Genomic DNA, 12,817 nt, shown 5'->3' with positions numbered 1-12,817 from the left:
TGTTGTGGCGGGTTGGGGCGGGGCTAACACGAAGGACCAATCAAAATCGATGAGGGTGGTAACTTCAGTTCCTGACTCTGAGAACTGTGATAATTACGGTCAGAAATGGCTGTTTAATCTGTTCTGTCATAGTCTGAAGTTGTTCCAAGACGGGCGTCAAAATCAGAGTCTGATCGCGTACAAAACACTGTTGTACCCTGTTCAAAGCGCCATCTTATCCTGTTACGTACAGGCATCAAAACGTCCTTATGTTTGGATAAAATGGCTAAAACTCTGCAGGAGTTCCAGTTTTGCCCGTCGCCTAATGGCTTTTACGATTACACTTTTTATCATGCAGGAAATGTGAGTTTGTGTAATAGTTGTTGTTTTAAAAACTATATTCATATCACAAAAAATGTTTTTTATGTCTAATGAAATGTAACTACGTATTTAAAAAACAAAAAAAGTTAAAACCTGCAACAGTGGGATTCAAACCCGAGTGAGTTCTGGTTAAATGATTCCTTCAGACTAGAAATAAGTTTTAAGACATTTTAGATTTTTTTATCCAAACACCAATATTCTTTTCAACATGATTTAATTGGGTTTCAAATAATATCAGCCTCAATTTAGCTCCATACTTACATGGTTTGACCAATCGCAAAAGTCAACTGTAATACCTCGATCCAACCTGTAGGGGGCATACAGACACCTTTTTGACCATTATTTTGAGAATTATACAAGTTTATTTTTAAATTGTCAAACATTTGTCAAGGACCAATAGTCAGCACTTTTAAAGCCTCATTAATAGAGGTCAACAGACAAAAAAAAGTTCATTTAATTTAGGCTTTTTTTGTTTTGTTTTTTGTCCATTTTCATGTTTAACTAGTATTTCAGCTACATGCTAGCTGGTTTGGATAATTTAGACTTTTTTTCAGTTTTTTAGGCTATTTTGGAGTTTAGCTAATATTTTACGGTATTTACATGCTATCAAACAAAGGTTTTTTTATTTTTTTTTTTAGTTTTTTTAGGTTAATAGTTATGTTAAAAAGTTACGTTTTTAAAGATTTAAAAATGTAGTTTTAGGGTGTTTATTAAATGTTTATCCTGTTCGGCCCGTGTGTTTTTGGATTTTGGCCCCCTGTGCGACTGAGTTTGACTCTCCTGGTTTAGAGGAAAAGCATGTCCTCTACATAATAATTTGGAACAAAAACCAGGAAATAGAAGCCGATTTATTTGAATTTACAGTGATTTAAATGTCATATTTCTATTCTTGAAGGTTTCCTGACAGTAGAACTGCTTCACACTTCCTGTTCTCTCTGCAGGCGTCCCCAGCGTTCAGGACCCCCGAGGACACGACCCCCTCGCCGGCTTCCAGCCGTACCTGCTGGACGACGCAGGTCAGACCGTCGTGTTTTCAGGAGAAAATTCAGATTATGATTCCAGATCTCTTGTAGTCCCGCGTCCTCGGAGTATCTGAAATGTGTGGATTTGTCCTGCAGCCTGAGAGCGTCGCCTCCTCGCCGCTCCTGTAACTCCTGCCCCCCCGCACTAATTATCCCGGCCTGATTGACATGTTTTCGGCGTTGTTGGCCTCGTTAAAATACTTCTGAAGCAGTGAACTGTACTGAGGCTGTTCCAGAACCCTGACGTGTCGCCGCCGCGCTCCCGGACCGTCTCTGCTCCTCGTCCAATCAGAGCTGTCCTGGTTGCAGCTGGACGCTGACGTTTGCGTCCTCTCTCTGCTCGCAGCCCGCAGACGAGACCCGGCGCAGACCAACACCATCCACGACCCCCACAGCTCCGCCCCCGCCCTCCACTGCAGCCAGTCCTTCTATGGCTGCTGCCCCGACAGACGCACCGCCGCCTCGGCCCCCCGGGGTCAGGGCTGCCCCCGGGCTCCAACACCAACACCCGGCCCCGAGCAGCCCCCCTGCATTCAGACCAGGTTCCCCCCTTTTATCTGGTTGATCTTTTACGGCTCTGCAGCCGCGATTGTTCTGGAAAATGTTTGTGACTTCTTCCTTTACAGATACGGTTGCTGCCGGGACGGCCTGACAGCGGCTCAGGGCCCCCGCAGGCAGGGCTGCATGGAGTCTGTGGCCCCCGCCCCCACAGTAAGCCCTTAGAGATCCTTTCTGACTCGTTTCAACAGTCAGTAATCCATCCCTTTGGTTGCTGGAGCCTATCCAGCTGCTGAGCAGGTCACCGTTCTGTTGTAGCTACTTCAAAAAGAGGAACAACATCGGAGAAAAGAAATAATCTGAAGAAGAAAATCACTAGAAATGATCTGTCCATGCAGCAAGAAGTGTTTATTTTATAAGAAATCTTATAATAAAATCTTAAAATCTAAAACCAAGTTTTTAAAAGGGAAGAATAAGCTAAAAATATGTTAACCGTTGGAATTATTTCAAATTGAAAACTAAACTAATTAGTATTTTTGTTAGTTCTAGTATAGTTTTTTTATTTTTTTTTATTTTTGTGAATCTAATTGCAGTTTATTTTGATTAAAACAAGCGTTTTGAGATAAAATGACTCATTTTAGAACAAAGTGTGAACAAAATTAATATCTTAGTACAAGTTGGCCCATCTTTATAAACTCTCATAAAATAAAGTATTCTTAGAACATAAAACTAAAGTTTTGTTTCTAAAATAATGAATGAATTAATGAATTTTAAAAGAATGTCCTTAAAACTGAACCAAACTCTTATTGAGTATTAAATCAAGATTTTCTGTTGTCAAGAGTTTTAAACAACCTCATTTTAATTTAATTCCCTCTTTTCTAGATCTGTTAATGAGATGAAAAAGTCTTTACTGCTGTTTTTGAGAAAAGCTTGTGGAGCAAAGAGAAGTTAAGACAACGTAAAACCTGCTCAAATATCCAAAAATGTCTAAAAACAAGTTTGAAATCTTTCCAAAAATCAAATAGTGTTCAGGGCCAACGTAAAGACACTAATGAACCAATGAAGTCTTGTTCTGGACTGTGGGAGGAAGCGGAAGTTTTCAGAGGAAACTCCACACTTAAGGTCCCAGAAGGGATTTGAACCAGCGCCTTCTCACTGTATGGTGAGAGTGCTAACCACTCCACCACAGTGCAGTTGACGACAACAGCTGCAGAAATGCTGCTTTCCTCCTGACTGCACTGCTCTGTTTGGGGGTTCCACCAAACTCAAATCTGGGTTCCCCTTGACTCCGCCCCTAGACACGCCCTCTTTTCAAAGCAAAGGTGTGAATTCTCCTCAGTTCAGAAGAGAAACACGTTTGTGACAGCAGAAGAGAGCATGAACATCCCTGCACTGAGAGATTCACTCAGACATGTTTCTTCATCAGGCTGCTTCTCTTCCGACCCAAAACGCTCCCGGCTGTAAACTCACCACCTACGGATGCTGCTACGACAGGACGACGCCCGCAGGGGGGCCCAACGGGGAGGGCTGCCCAGACCCCCCCAACAACAGTAAGTACCGGAGAAACAGGGTCGACATCTTTGGTCATGTCTGTGTCAGCAGCAGAGATCAAGGCCTAAAGATCCTCGACTTCTCAGACGTGATGAGGTCATTGATACGGCGCCATGTTGTGAGCAAAGTCACAGTTTTGAGATCAAAGTTTTTTAAATGCAAACAAAATGCAGAGTTTTAAGAATAAAACTTCATAATTTGCAATTGAAAATATTAAATATTTGCTTTCAAAGTGTATTTTTGCGTTTGCAGCACAAATGTTTCATCTCGTTTTTCTACAATATCTTTGATTTTGCGTTCATAACTTTCAATTCCAAAACCGAGTGTCCTAGAAATTTCCCAGAAGTCTTTGTAAAAAACTAGAGTGCATCAAAGCTCACTACATTAGCAAATATAGACCACAATGCATTGCGTTTGAATGATTTTTGCAAAAAAAAGTGTTTAAATGTAATCTTTTGAATAAATTATCCACATTTTCCTCATCAGAACAAAGTGGAGCCACGCACAGATGATGTGAAATTACAGAGTTAAGAAAAAAAAGTAGTGAAAAATCCAGGGATGGTCCTGCAGCGAGTAGTTTTATCGTTGATAGGGATTAAGGGGGGAATTCGAACATTACACGTTTGACAAATATTTGATTTGATTGGACAGAATCTTAACCAATCAGCAGCTGTTTGGTGGCACAAACGTCACACTGAACTGAAATGTATGAACACAAAATCAAAGATAGAGAAAGAGAAATGAGACGCAACACATCTGAAAACTTGCACAAAGATATTTACTGAAAGCAATTAAAAAACATATATATTCAGTTGCAGTTTTTGAAGTTTTATTCTCAAAACTTTACATTTTGCTTACATTTTTTTTAAATTTTGATCTCACAAGTGTGATTTTTGTTTCCAATATGGTGGCCCAAAAGTAGCTCCATAGAAGTGGGCAAACTTTGTGACACAAAGGGTCCTAAAGTTTAACATGAATTTCAAGTATTTTGGTAACAATCTCATTTAGGAAAGAAATAACATGTAATCTGGACAAAAACAGGCTTAAAATTAATATTAAAACTGAATATTTTAGAGTTTTTATTTCAAAACTGAAGCTTTTGTTCTCATGTTTGTGGCGCCGATGGATTAATGTCTTTCTGGGAAAAATTCTGTGTGTGGGAATAATCGGAAAAATTACTCCGAAAACACATAAACATCAGGAAAACAACACATTTTCCAACAAAACATGAATTAAAAAAACCTTTCTGTAGGGAGACGACCCAAATTGATTGATTCCATGGAATTGATTCCATTTTGGCCAAATAAATAGTTTAACAGGACGCTTGTGACTGTAGTTTGGCCAGTATGGAGGACTAAATGAGACAAATTGAAATAAGTAAATACGCAATTAAATTATTAAATAAATCTTTCATTAATTATTCAAAATTGGCATTAAATAAATAAAATTGGATATCAATAAATAAATGTTTAAATATTAAAATACAGTTTAAATATTTAATGACATATTTCATTATTTGGGCCAATAGAGACAAATAAATATATTTAATGTGAAATCATGAAATAAATGTGTCAAAATTCAATTAAAATAAAATTGTAATAGATTTCAGAAATATTTCTGATGATATAATGAATATGTTAATATATTATTAATATATATGGCATTAAAATATTTATATTTTGATGCCATATATATATTTAAAATGTATTTATTTGTATCCAGTTTTATTTATTAAATACCAATTTTAAATATTAAATGAAACATTCATTTAATAACTTGTTGGTGTTTATATTTATTTCATTTTGTCTCCTTTAGTCCTCCATAGACCTCAGATCTAAATACAGTAGAGTTGTAATGTGTCACGGTTTAGAGACGAACCATAGAAACGACAGAAAAACATCAACCGTTTGTAACGAGCGACTTCCTGTGCTGCAGTTGAGCGATCCGTCTGCTCGCTGCCCCGCGCCGCCGGCTCCTGCAGCAGCTGGGTGGCCCGCTACCACTTCGACATCCTCACGTCCAAGTGCGCCCACTTCTGGTACGGCGGTTGCCACGGCAACAGCAACAACTTTATGACCCGAGCCGACTGCCAGAGGATGTGCCAGGGCCCCGCCCCCGCCCAGAGCCGGCCCGACGCTCCATCCGCTCGAGATCCCGCTCCGCCGAGGACCGCCTCCGCGGGAGAGGTCATGGGGTCGCGCGGCGCAGCAGGGCGGGGCCTCGCAGCGCAGGGCGCCTCGCCTGGAAGGCAGGTCACGAGCGCCGCCACGCACGCCCACAGGGGCAGGGCCGCCCTGCGACCCCGTCAACCGCAGAGCGGGCCGGCCGCCAGGTAAGACCCCAGAGATGCAGGCTCCGCCCCCACCACCGTGTCTCAAAGAGGAGGAAGTCCTGAGATGTTACACAGAAAAACTGTTGGAAGCAAAAGCAGCATCAGAACTTCAGAGTTCTGCTCCATATGATGGACACTTTTACACTAAACTCATATATTAGTTTAGTTTGGTTGACTGACATGTTCGATGCTAACCTTCCCTTTAGCTTGTAGCTCCTCCTAGCTCCACAAACTCCGCCCTCTTTCACAGATGCTTTGGGACTCTCCTGTCTGTAGATTAAATGTTGGCGCTCCTTCTGTTGTTTGTTTTTGTGTTGTCATGGAATCAAACTAATAAAGCTGCTGTGATCCTGTCACTCTAACGTGTGTGAAGTTGTTGTCTGGGTCTCGTGGGCCCGCCTCCACCTTCGTCATGCATGTGGCGCTCCTCTTCCGCCGGGTTCTGGGCGCTCTTTATGCTTGCTTTGGTGACCAACAGTACAGCATAAAGTGACTTTGTGTTTGACTCTTTCCTTCCATCGCTTCCTCCTTTCCCTCGCTGACCTCCTTTGCTCAGCTTGACCCTGGGGGGCGTGGCCATTGATAAGAGCGACCCCGACAGGGTGGAGGCTTTGGTCGGCCAGACGGTGGTGCTGCCCTGCAGCGTCAGCCCGCCGCCTTCAGCCGCCGTGGTCGTGGAGTGGAGGAGAGACGGCGTCGCTCTGTCGTCTCACAGGTCAGCACGAACCCGAAGATGAAGCAGTTTGTCTGAATGGTTTCTGAAGTTTGAGTGACTTTAGAATGAAAATACATTTTTTATAGAAATTGAGTCTTTTAACTGATTAATTCTCTTTCAGAAACACAAAAATGACCCTAAACGAGATATTGGGAAGCCGGAGAAGGCTTTGAACCCGTTAGTTATCACACATCTAGGAGTGTGAAATTTGATCTCCACATGTGACCCCTCCCCTGGGGGGGTGGTGAGCTGCAGACACAGCCGCCCAACCCCCCAATCCAACCCCTCACTGCTGAGTGGCACCAAGTGACATTTTTAGAGTCTTTGGTATAACCTGGCCGGGATTTGAACTCACAACCTTCCAGTCTCAGGGTGGACGCTCTACCACAAGGACACTGAGCTGAAAAAAGCCAATTCACATCAAGATTGGTTGGTTGACATGTTTTCCATGAGGGCACAGATTAGAAAAGTTCAGAAGTTTGATCAAAAACATCAACTCTCAAACGATCAAATTTGGTAAAATAATGTCAGAAAGCAGCAGAATGTTGAGTTTCCTGCCTGGCGGCACGGCGGCGGTAGAATCATTGCTGGTGCAGATATGAGTCTATAACTAGTATTGTTTGCTTTTAGGGCTGCAAACAAAACAGATCTGTCTTCTTAAGCCTCTTGATGTTTTTAAAGAAATATAACAGATTCAAGAAAAAAAACTTCACATAAAACAAGAATAAAAGACAATTCCACATTTGTAATGATGAATACAGTATAAAACCAAACCAAATACTTTTAAATCCGTGTCTAATTAGTAACAAACTGATCTAAAACGCTTTCTTTTTACCTGGACGTCCATCTTTGCTAAAGTTCAGATGTTTGTTTCTGTGTGAGAAACGTGCTGTTGAGGCCGACTCTTGGATGATGTCATAAAATGGGCGGCACCCACAGAGAGAAAGGCGGAGCCTCAGACATCGAGGCGTCTTACCTCTGAATAATTAATGCAGATATCTCATATTTCATAAATAATGTGTTCTTTAGCGTCCCAGAGCTAACATATGATCATATTTATGGATAGTTTACTCTGAAAGAAGTTATTTTGACATCGTTCATTTTGAGCAGCAGCAGCCAAAAGTGGCCAAAAAGTAATTCATAAATATTTCCAGAGTTCGACCTTTCCTCTCTAGATCCACCACAGATTTAATTGATGCTTTTATCACATGTAAACTGGACTATTGTAATCTTCTTTATCTGGTCTTCCATGAATCGATCCCAGATTCTCCAGAGAGATTTTGAAATGTAAACTAAAGAAACATCTTTTCAGCTTCGCTTTTACATAAATCAACTTATTTTTATGTTGGGCTTTTAAGTACTTTATGGCTTTTATGGTTGATCATTTTTAGGATTTTACTCTATTTATCTTCTAATCTCTGCAGTTCCTCCTTAAATGTTAGCCACAGCGTTTCCGTTACTTTTATTTTACATGTTTCTTCTTTTATCTTTTATCCGTCTTATGACTTCTTATGTTTGAACTAATGTTTATATACGTGTGTTTGTGTTCAGCACCTCGTGTTCGACAGAAACTCATGAAAAGCGCCATAAAAGTAAAATGATTGGTTGAAAAATGTAAAATAAAAACCTAAAAAACCAAAAACAACCAGCGACCCCATGACTTCTCCAGGGTTAAAAATGTAATAAATAAACTCTCCAACATGACAAAAGAAGAAAAAAACAGGAAGTGAGGAACAACAAAGCTGTGACAGAACAGAAGATGTGAAAATGAAGAAGTGAAAACATGCAAATGATGAAAATCAGCAGCTGGAACTTTTCAAGAACAAAAAGAGAAATCATGAAAAAAACAAAAAGTGCAAAATCCTGAAAGTTGGAAATGTGTTTTTGCTTTTACCTTAAAACCTTCTGATGTTAACCTGCTGCTACACCTGGATCAGGTGAATAATACTCAGTGGATCACGTAGTTCTCTGGAACGTCTCTATCAGGAAACAAAATTCGTTTTTCAGTATTTTTGTTTACTTTAAAGAGAGTTTGAAACAATCAAAAATCTAAATTTAAATTTTCTGTTTCGACCAAAACTCTTGGTTCCTTTTTGCTTTAGGATGCTGGTCCCTGAGGGATCTGAACCCGCATCCTCAGGAGGATCCACCTGATGCACGAGCATCAATCAAACCCTCGTGCACGCCCACTGACCCCCCCCGCTGTGTTTGCTCCTCCCCCTCAGGCACCACCAGCAGCCCAGCGGGTCGCTGCTGCTCGGCCCGCTCACCGAGTCCGACTCGGGCTGGTTCCTGTGCGTGGCCACCCGCGAGCGTGAGAGAGACCACCGCTACGTCTACCTGTCAGTCACAGGTGCTGCCTCACCTGTCGGACTCAGTTTAATTTGTAAAATGATTTAAATTGAATTTAGAAATCCAGTTTTTGTTTTTTATGGAAACTGAAACGTCAACTTTCATTTTATTTACATCTGTGTTTAAAGAGAGACCGGCTCAGCTCGTCCCCACGTCTCTGCCCAAAGATGCTTCGTTTCCACGGTAACCGCATCCTCAGAGACACAAAGCTGAGCTGTCCGTGGTCCTGAAGAGCTCTGAGAAGTTCTGCTGTCCTGCAGGTTCAGCATCGAGCGCTCCGGCTCCTCGCTGGTGGAAATGAGGAAAGGACAAACCGCCCGTCTGCCCTGCATGATCGTCCCGCCGTCCGCCCGGCACGCCGTCCACGTCCAGTGGACCAAAGACGGACGGACCCTCGGAGACTCCAGGTCGGTCTTTACGGTCCTGTTTGGATGTGACTGAACAGGAAGGAGTTCTGAATCCAGATTTTCTCTCAGGATTCTACAAAATGTCCCAAACAGATGAGTTTAGGAGTCAGAGGGCTGCAAGCTGTCATGTACTGATGGTTTCAGTCGGAACTCGTTCTTTCTTTCTCAGAATTGTGATTGTAGTTCTTGGTAAACTGGGATCGGTTCTGAGGAAGAAGACGTTTTACCACGATAGAAGAGGACTTTCCTCTTGTAGGTTTTGACCCACTCGTTTGTGCTGACTGACAATCGGAACCACGTTTAGAGAACCATCTTCTGTGTCGGATCAGGAGCCTTAAAGACGACGGCTGCAGGTCAGCTCCAGTTCTCTGCAGTAACAGAGGATCGCTGCATGAACTCGTCTGATTCTGACCGGACGTGTTTTAGAGACCCGCTCTGATGGAACATGTGTTTTTAACGTGTTCTTGTGACATTTTTATGATGATGGAGGACAAATATTAAGAAAATTAAGATCAAAATTGAATTTCTGAGTATTTATTAAAATTGTTGAGAATCCGGGGCAGACGACAAAAAAACGTCTAAAAAGGATTGTATTTGTGACGTAAAAAATACGCTGGGCGGGGCTTAAAGCTCCCTGCTCTGATGCAGACAAATAGATCCATGAACGTCTTTGTTTGGAACCTGGATCTAGGAAAAGAGCAGTGGGAACGTGTTCAAAACTAAAAAAACAGGACTTTATCGACTGAAGAATGCCAGACGATAAAAGCTCTTTCCTCAGGGCGACTCAGCGTTCAGACGGCTCCCTGGTGGTCGGGCCTCTGAGGGCCGAAGACTCGGGGATCTACACGTGCACCGCCGCCAGTCTGCAGCAGCTGGAGCAGAGGCAGCTGCAGCTCAGAGTCCAAGGTGATTCGCGTTCCGGAACATCCGCTCGCTCTCCAGCGTCCTCCAACCCTCCACCCCTTTTCTTTTATCCTCAGCAGACCTGAAGATCACCACGGCGCCCGATAACATCCAGGTTCCCGAGGGCGGCAGGGCGCTGCTGCCCTGCGTGGTGTCCGGAGACAACGTCAACATCGGCTGGTCCAGGTGAAGCTTGTGAGGAGCAGGTGGAGGCGTGTCCACGTGGAGGGCGGAGCATCACGTTCCTGAACCTGCAGGAAACAGAACCTCTGACCTTTGGAGGATCTCGGAGAAAATCGACTTTTGTGACACAAAAAAAAAAACTTTCTGGGAACGCGTCGGAATCGGAGGAAAAAGTTTATTCTCATTTTATTTGTTTTCTAAGTTTAGATGAAGACAAAAAGTATTTTTAAAGTGTATTTTGGTGACAAAATAAAGCATCATTTAAAGTAAATAAACAGAATGAGAAAAATATAAACCTAATTTAGAATTAAAAATAAAAAACGTTAGTTTTGTTGATTTTAGTAAAAAAAAACTAAAAGATTTGATCAAAACAAACAAACACATTTCTAGTCCAGTCAGAAGAAACTCTAAAAGAGAACTTTTAAGAGTCAAAAAAGGGTAAAAACTAGAGCCGGGAATCGATACAAAAAATTATCCAATTAATCGCAAACCTGGAAAAATTAATCCCGATTAATTGCTAAAATTTCTGATTTAGTCTCAGTATTTGCCGACCGCATATGATCTGTGAATAATCACAGTATGAAATCACAAACAAGACTCTATATTTAGAACATTCATTTTTAATTACTGCTGTCAATCGATTACAAAATAATCGGATTAATCGCAATTATGTGTTGTGATTAATCATGATTAATCGCAGCATTTTTACCAGGTCAAATTTATTTGTACAGTACAGACCACGGATCAAATAAAAATGTTAAAAAGCGATCTAAACCACAAAAATAGCGAGAATAAAATATTAAAAGCCGATTGAAGATTTATTTCTTTTGGTTTAAGCGGGAAAACACCTGATGAAACGTTTTAACGTGGAGACCTGAACGCCGAGTTCAAGTGAAGGACTGTTTCTTTGATTCATTTAAGACATATAACGTGTCAGTTCTTTTTGATGAATCGTGTGCGTTAACGCGTTAATGTTCACAGACCCGATAAAAACATAAAATTAGATGTTTTTAGAAAACAAGAAAAGTCTTTACTGAGTGAAAACAAACATCAGAATAATCAATTCAGCACTAAAACAGTTTCAGGAACTCTTTGGGCTCCTGTGGAAACATCTCAGCCTTTAATGTATCTTCTAACAAACAAAAATTAAATTATCTGATGGGTTTAATTGGTCAAAAACTTTAATTTGCCTTTTTGAAAACCATTTCAGCCAAAAAAGTGATGTAATTTTCTCAAAATATCTTTGACGAGCAGCTTCAGATTAAAACATTTTTAAATATTTGTTCAAATTTAGCGTTTTTTTAAAAAAAATATTTTTGTTTGTTGAATTGTTCTCATAAATCTGGAGGTTCCTGAAGTTCTTGTCTCCTTCTGGAAGGAACGGCGTTCCGGTGCGTCCGGACGGGCAGAAGGTTCTGGTGTCGTCAGACGGCAGCCTGATCCTGACCGACGTGAAGCTCTCTGACGAGGGGACCTACACCTGCAACGCCTACACCGGCATCTACTCCGTGAGCGCCACGGCGGACGTGAGGGTCACCAAAAACACGCCAGCAGGTGAGCCGCCGGTGGAGAAGCTGACATGAGCGTCACTTCCGTTCCTTCAGCCTCCATCTCTTCTCCTGCAGACGTGGACCTGCTGCCCGGCTGCGTGGACCAGCCCGAGCTCGCCAACTGCCGCCTCATCGTCTACGCCCGTCTGTGCTCCAACCAGTACTACTCCAGCTTCTGCTGCGCCAGCTGCGCCTCCCAGCGGCAGGTCCGGGCGGCTCGCAGGAGGCCTCAGAGGAGGAATCCAGACTGAGGAGCGGCGGGAACGTCCGGATGGACGGGTGAACGGCGAGCGTTTCTACTCCGTTCAGAACACGCTGAGGATGAGTTCTGCATCAATCGGACCTTAAGCTTCTCTGTTTTTAGAGAATTGTTCTTATGATTGAAATAAACCCACATGTTGGTCGTGGATTCTGTCTGCACTGTTTTCCTCTGTTTTTATGATAAATAAAAGTCATATTTTGCTAAAACTTGGTTGATGTTCCAGTTTGTTCCAGCAGGGGGCGCTCAGCCAACAGTTTAGGAAGAACACAGAGAAGTCTGAGAGATTTATTGAATTGAGAGTGTGAAGAATCCTCGATTAGACAACTGGATGATCTCAGAACGTTTACTTGGTTTCATCTGAATCTTTTTTCTGTTTCTGTTCATCTTCTTCCATTCGATTCTTCACTGTTTGTTTGTTTTTGTCTTTTATTTTTGAAGAAATTAACCATAAGATCATCTTAAACAATTTGAGTCTCTGAATTTTCTTTCCTACAGTTGAGAGTTTGTGCATCTGAGCTTCCTGTCAGTCAGACGCTCGTCTGCAGATTCTGTCAGAACTCAACGTTCATTTTATGAAACAGAAGTTCAAAGAGAAAACTGAAGAGCTGAAGGTCAAACAGCAGAAGATTGGGAACAAATGTCGACAAAATGATCCAACCGCTTCAGGCTTCAGTTAAACATA

The 12,817-nt window shown here is 41.9% G+C and overlaps 1 protein-coding gene across 1 annotated transcript in view; it reads left to right on the top strand.

Annotated features, from left to right (window-relative positions):
• The window catches only part of paplna (papilin a, proteoglycan-like sulfated glycoprotein), a 24,769-nt gene extending 12,540 nt beyond the window's left edge, over positions 1-12,229 (top strand). Inside the window, exons 16-28 of the mRNA XM_024277625.2 lie at positions 1,302-1,376; positions 1,729-1,924; positions 2,009-2,093; positions 3,307-3,430; positions 5,367-5,763; positions 6,320-6,478; positions 8,704-8,831; positions 8,959-9,013; positions 9,091-9,237; positions 10,016-10,143; positions 10,218-10,326; positions 11,702-11,877; positions 11,928-12,229. Of these exons, the coding sequence (XP_024133393.2) occupies positions 1,302-1,376; positions 1,729-1,924; positions 2,009-2,093; positions 3,307-3,430; positions 5,367-5,763; positions 6,320-6,478; positions 8,704-8,831; positions 8,959-9,013; positions 9,091-9,237; positions 10,016-10,143; positions 10,218-10,326; positions 11,702-11,877; positions 11,928-12,124 (1,976 nt within the window). The 3' untranslated portion in view covers positions 12,125-12,229. The remainder of the gene's footprint in view (positions 1-1,301; positions 1,377-1,728; positions 1,925-2,008; positions 2,094-3,306; positions 3,431-5,366; positions 5,764-6,319; positions 6,479-8,703; positions 8,832-8,958; positions 9,014-9,090; positions 9,238-10,015; positions 10,144-10,217; positions 10,327-11,701; positions 11,878-11,927) is intronic.
• Positions 12,230-12,817: the final 588 nt, after the last annotated feature.

The sequence above is a fragment of the Oryzias melastigma genome, linkage group LG22, assembly GCF_002922805.2.
Source record: "Oryzias melastigma strain HK-1 linkage group LG22, ASM292280v2, whole genome shotgun sequence".
NCBI lineage: Eukaryota > Metazoa > Chordata > Actinopteri > Beloniformes > Adrianichthyidae > Oryzias > Oryzias melastigma.
Note: the sequence above shows the minus strand (reverse complement) of the source record. Positions and strands in the feature narration are given on the sequence as shown.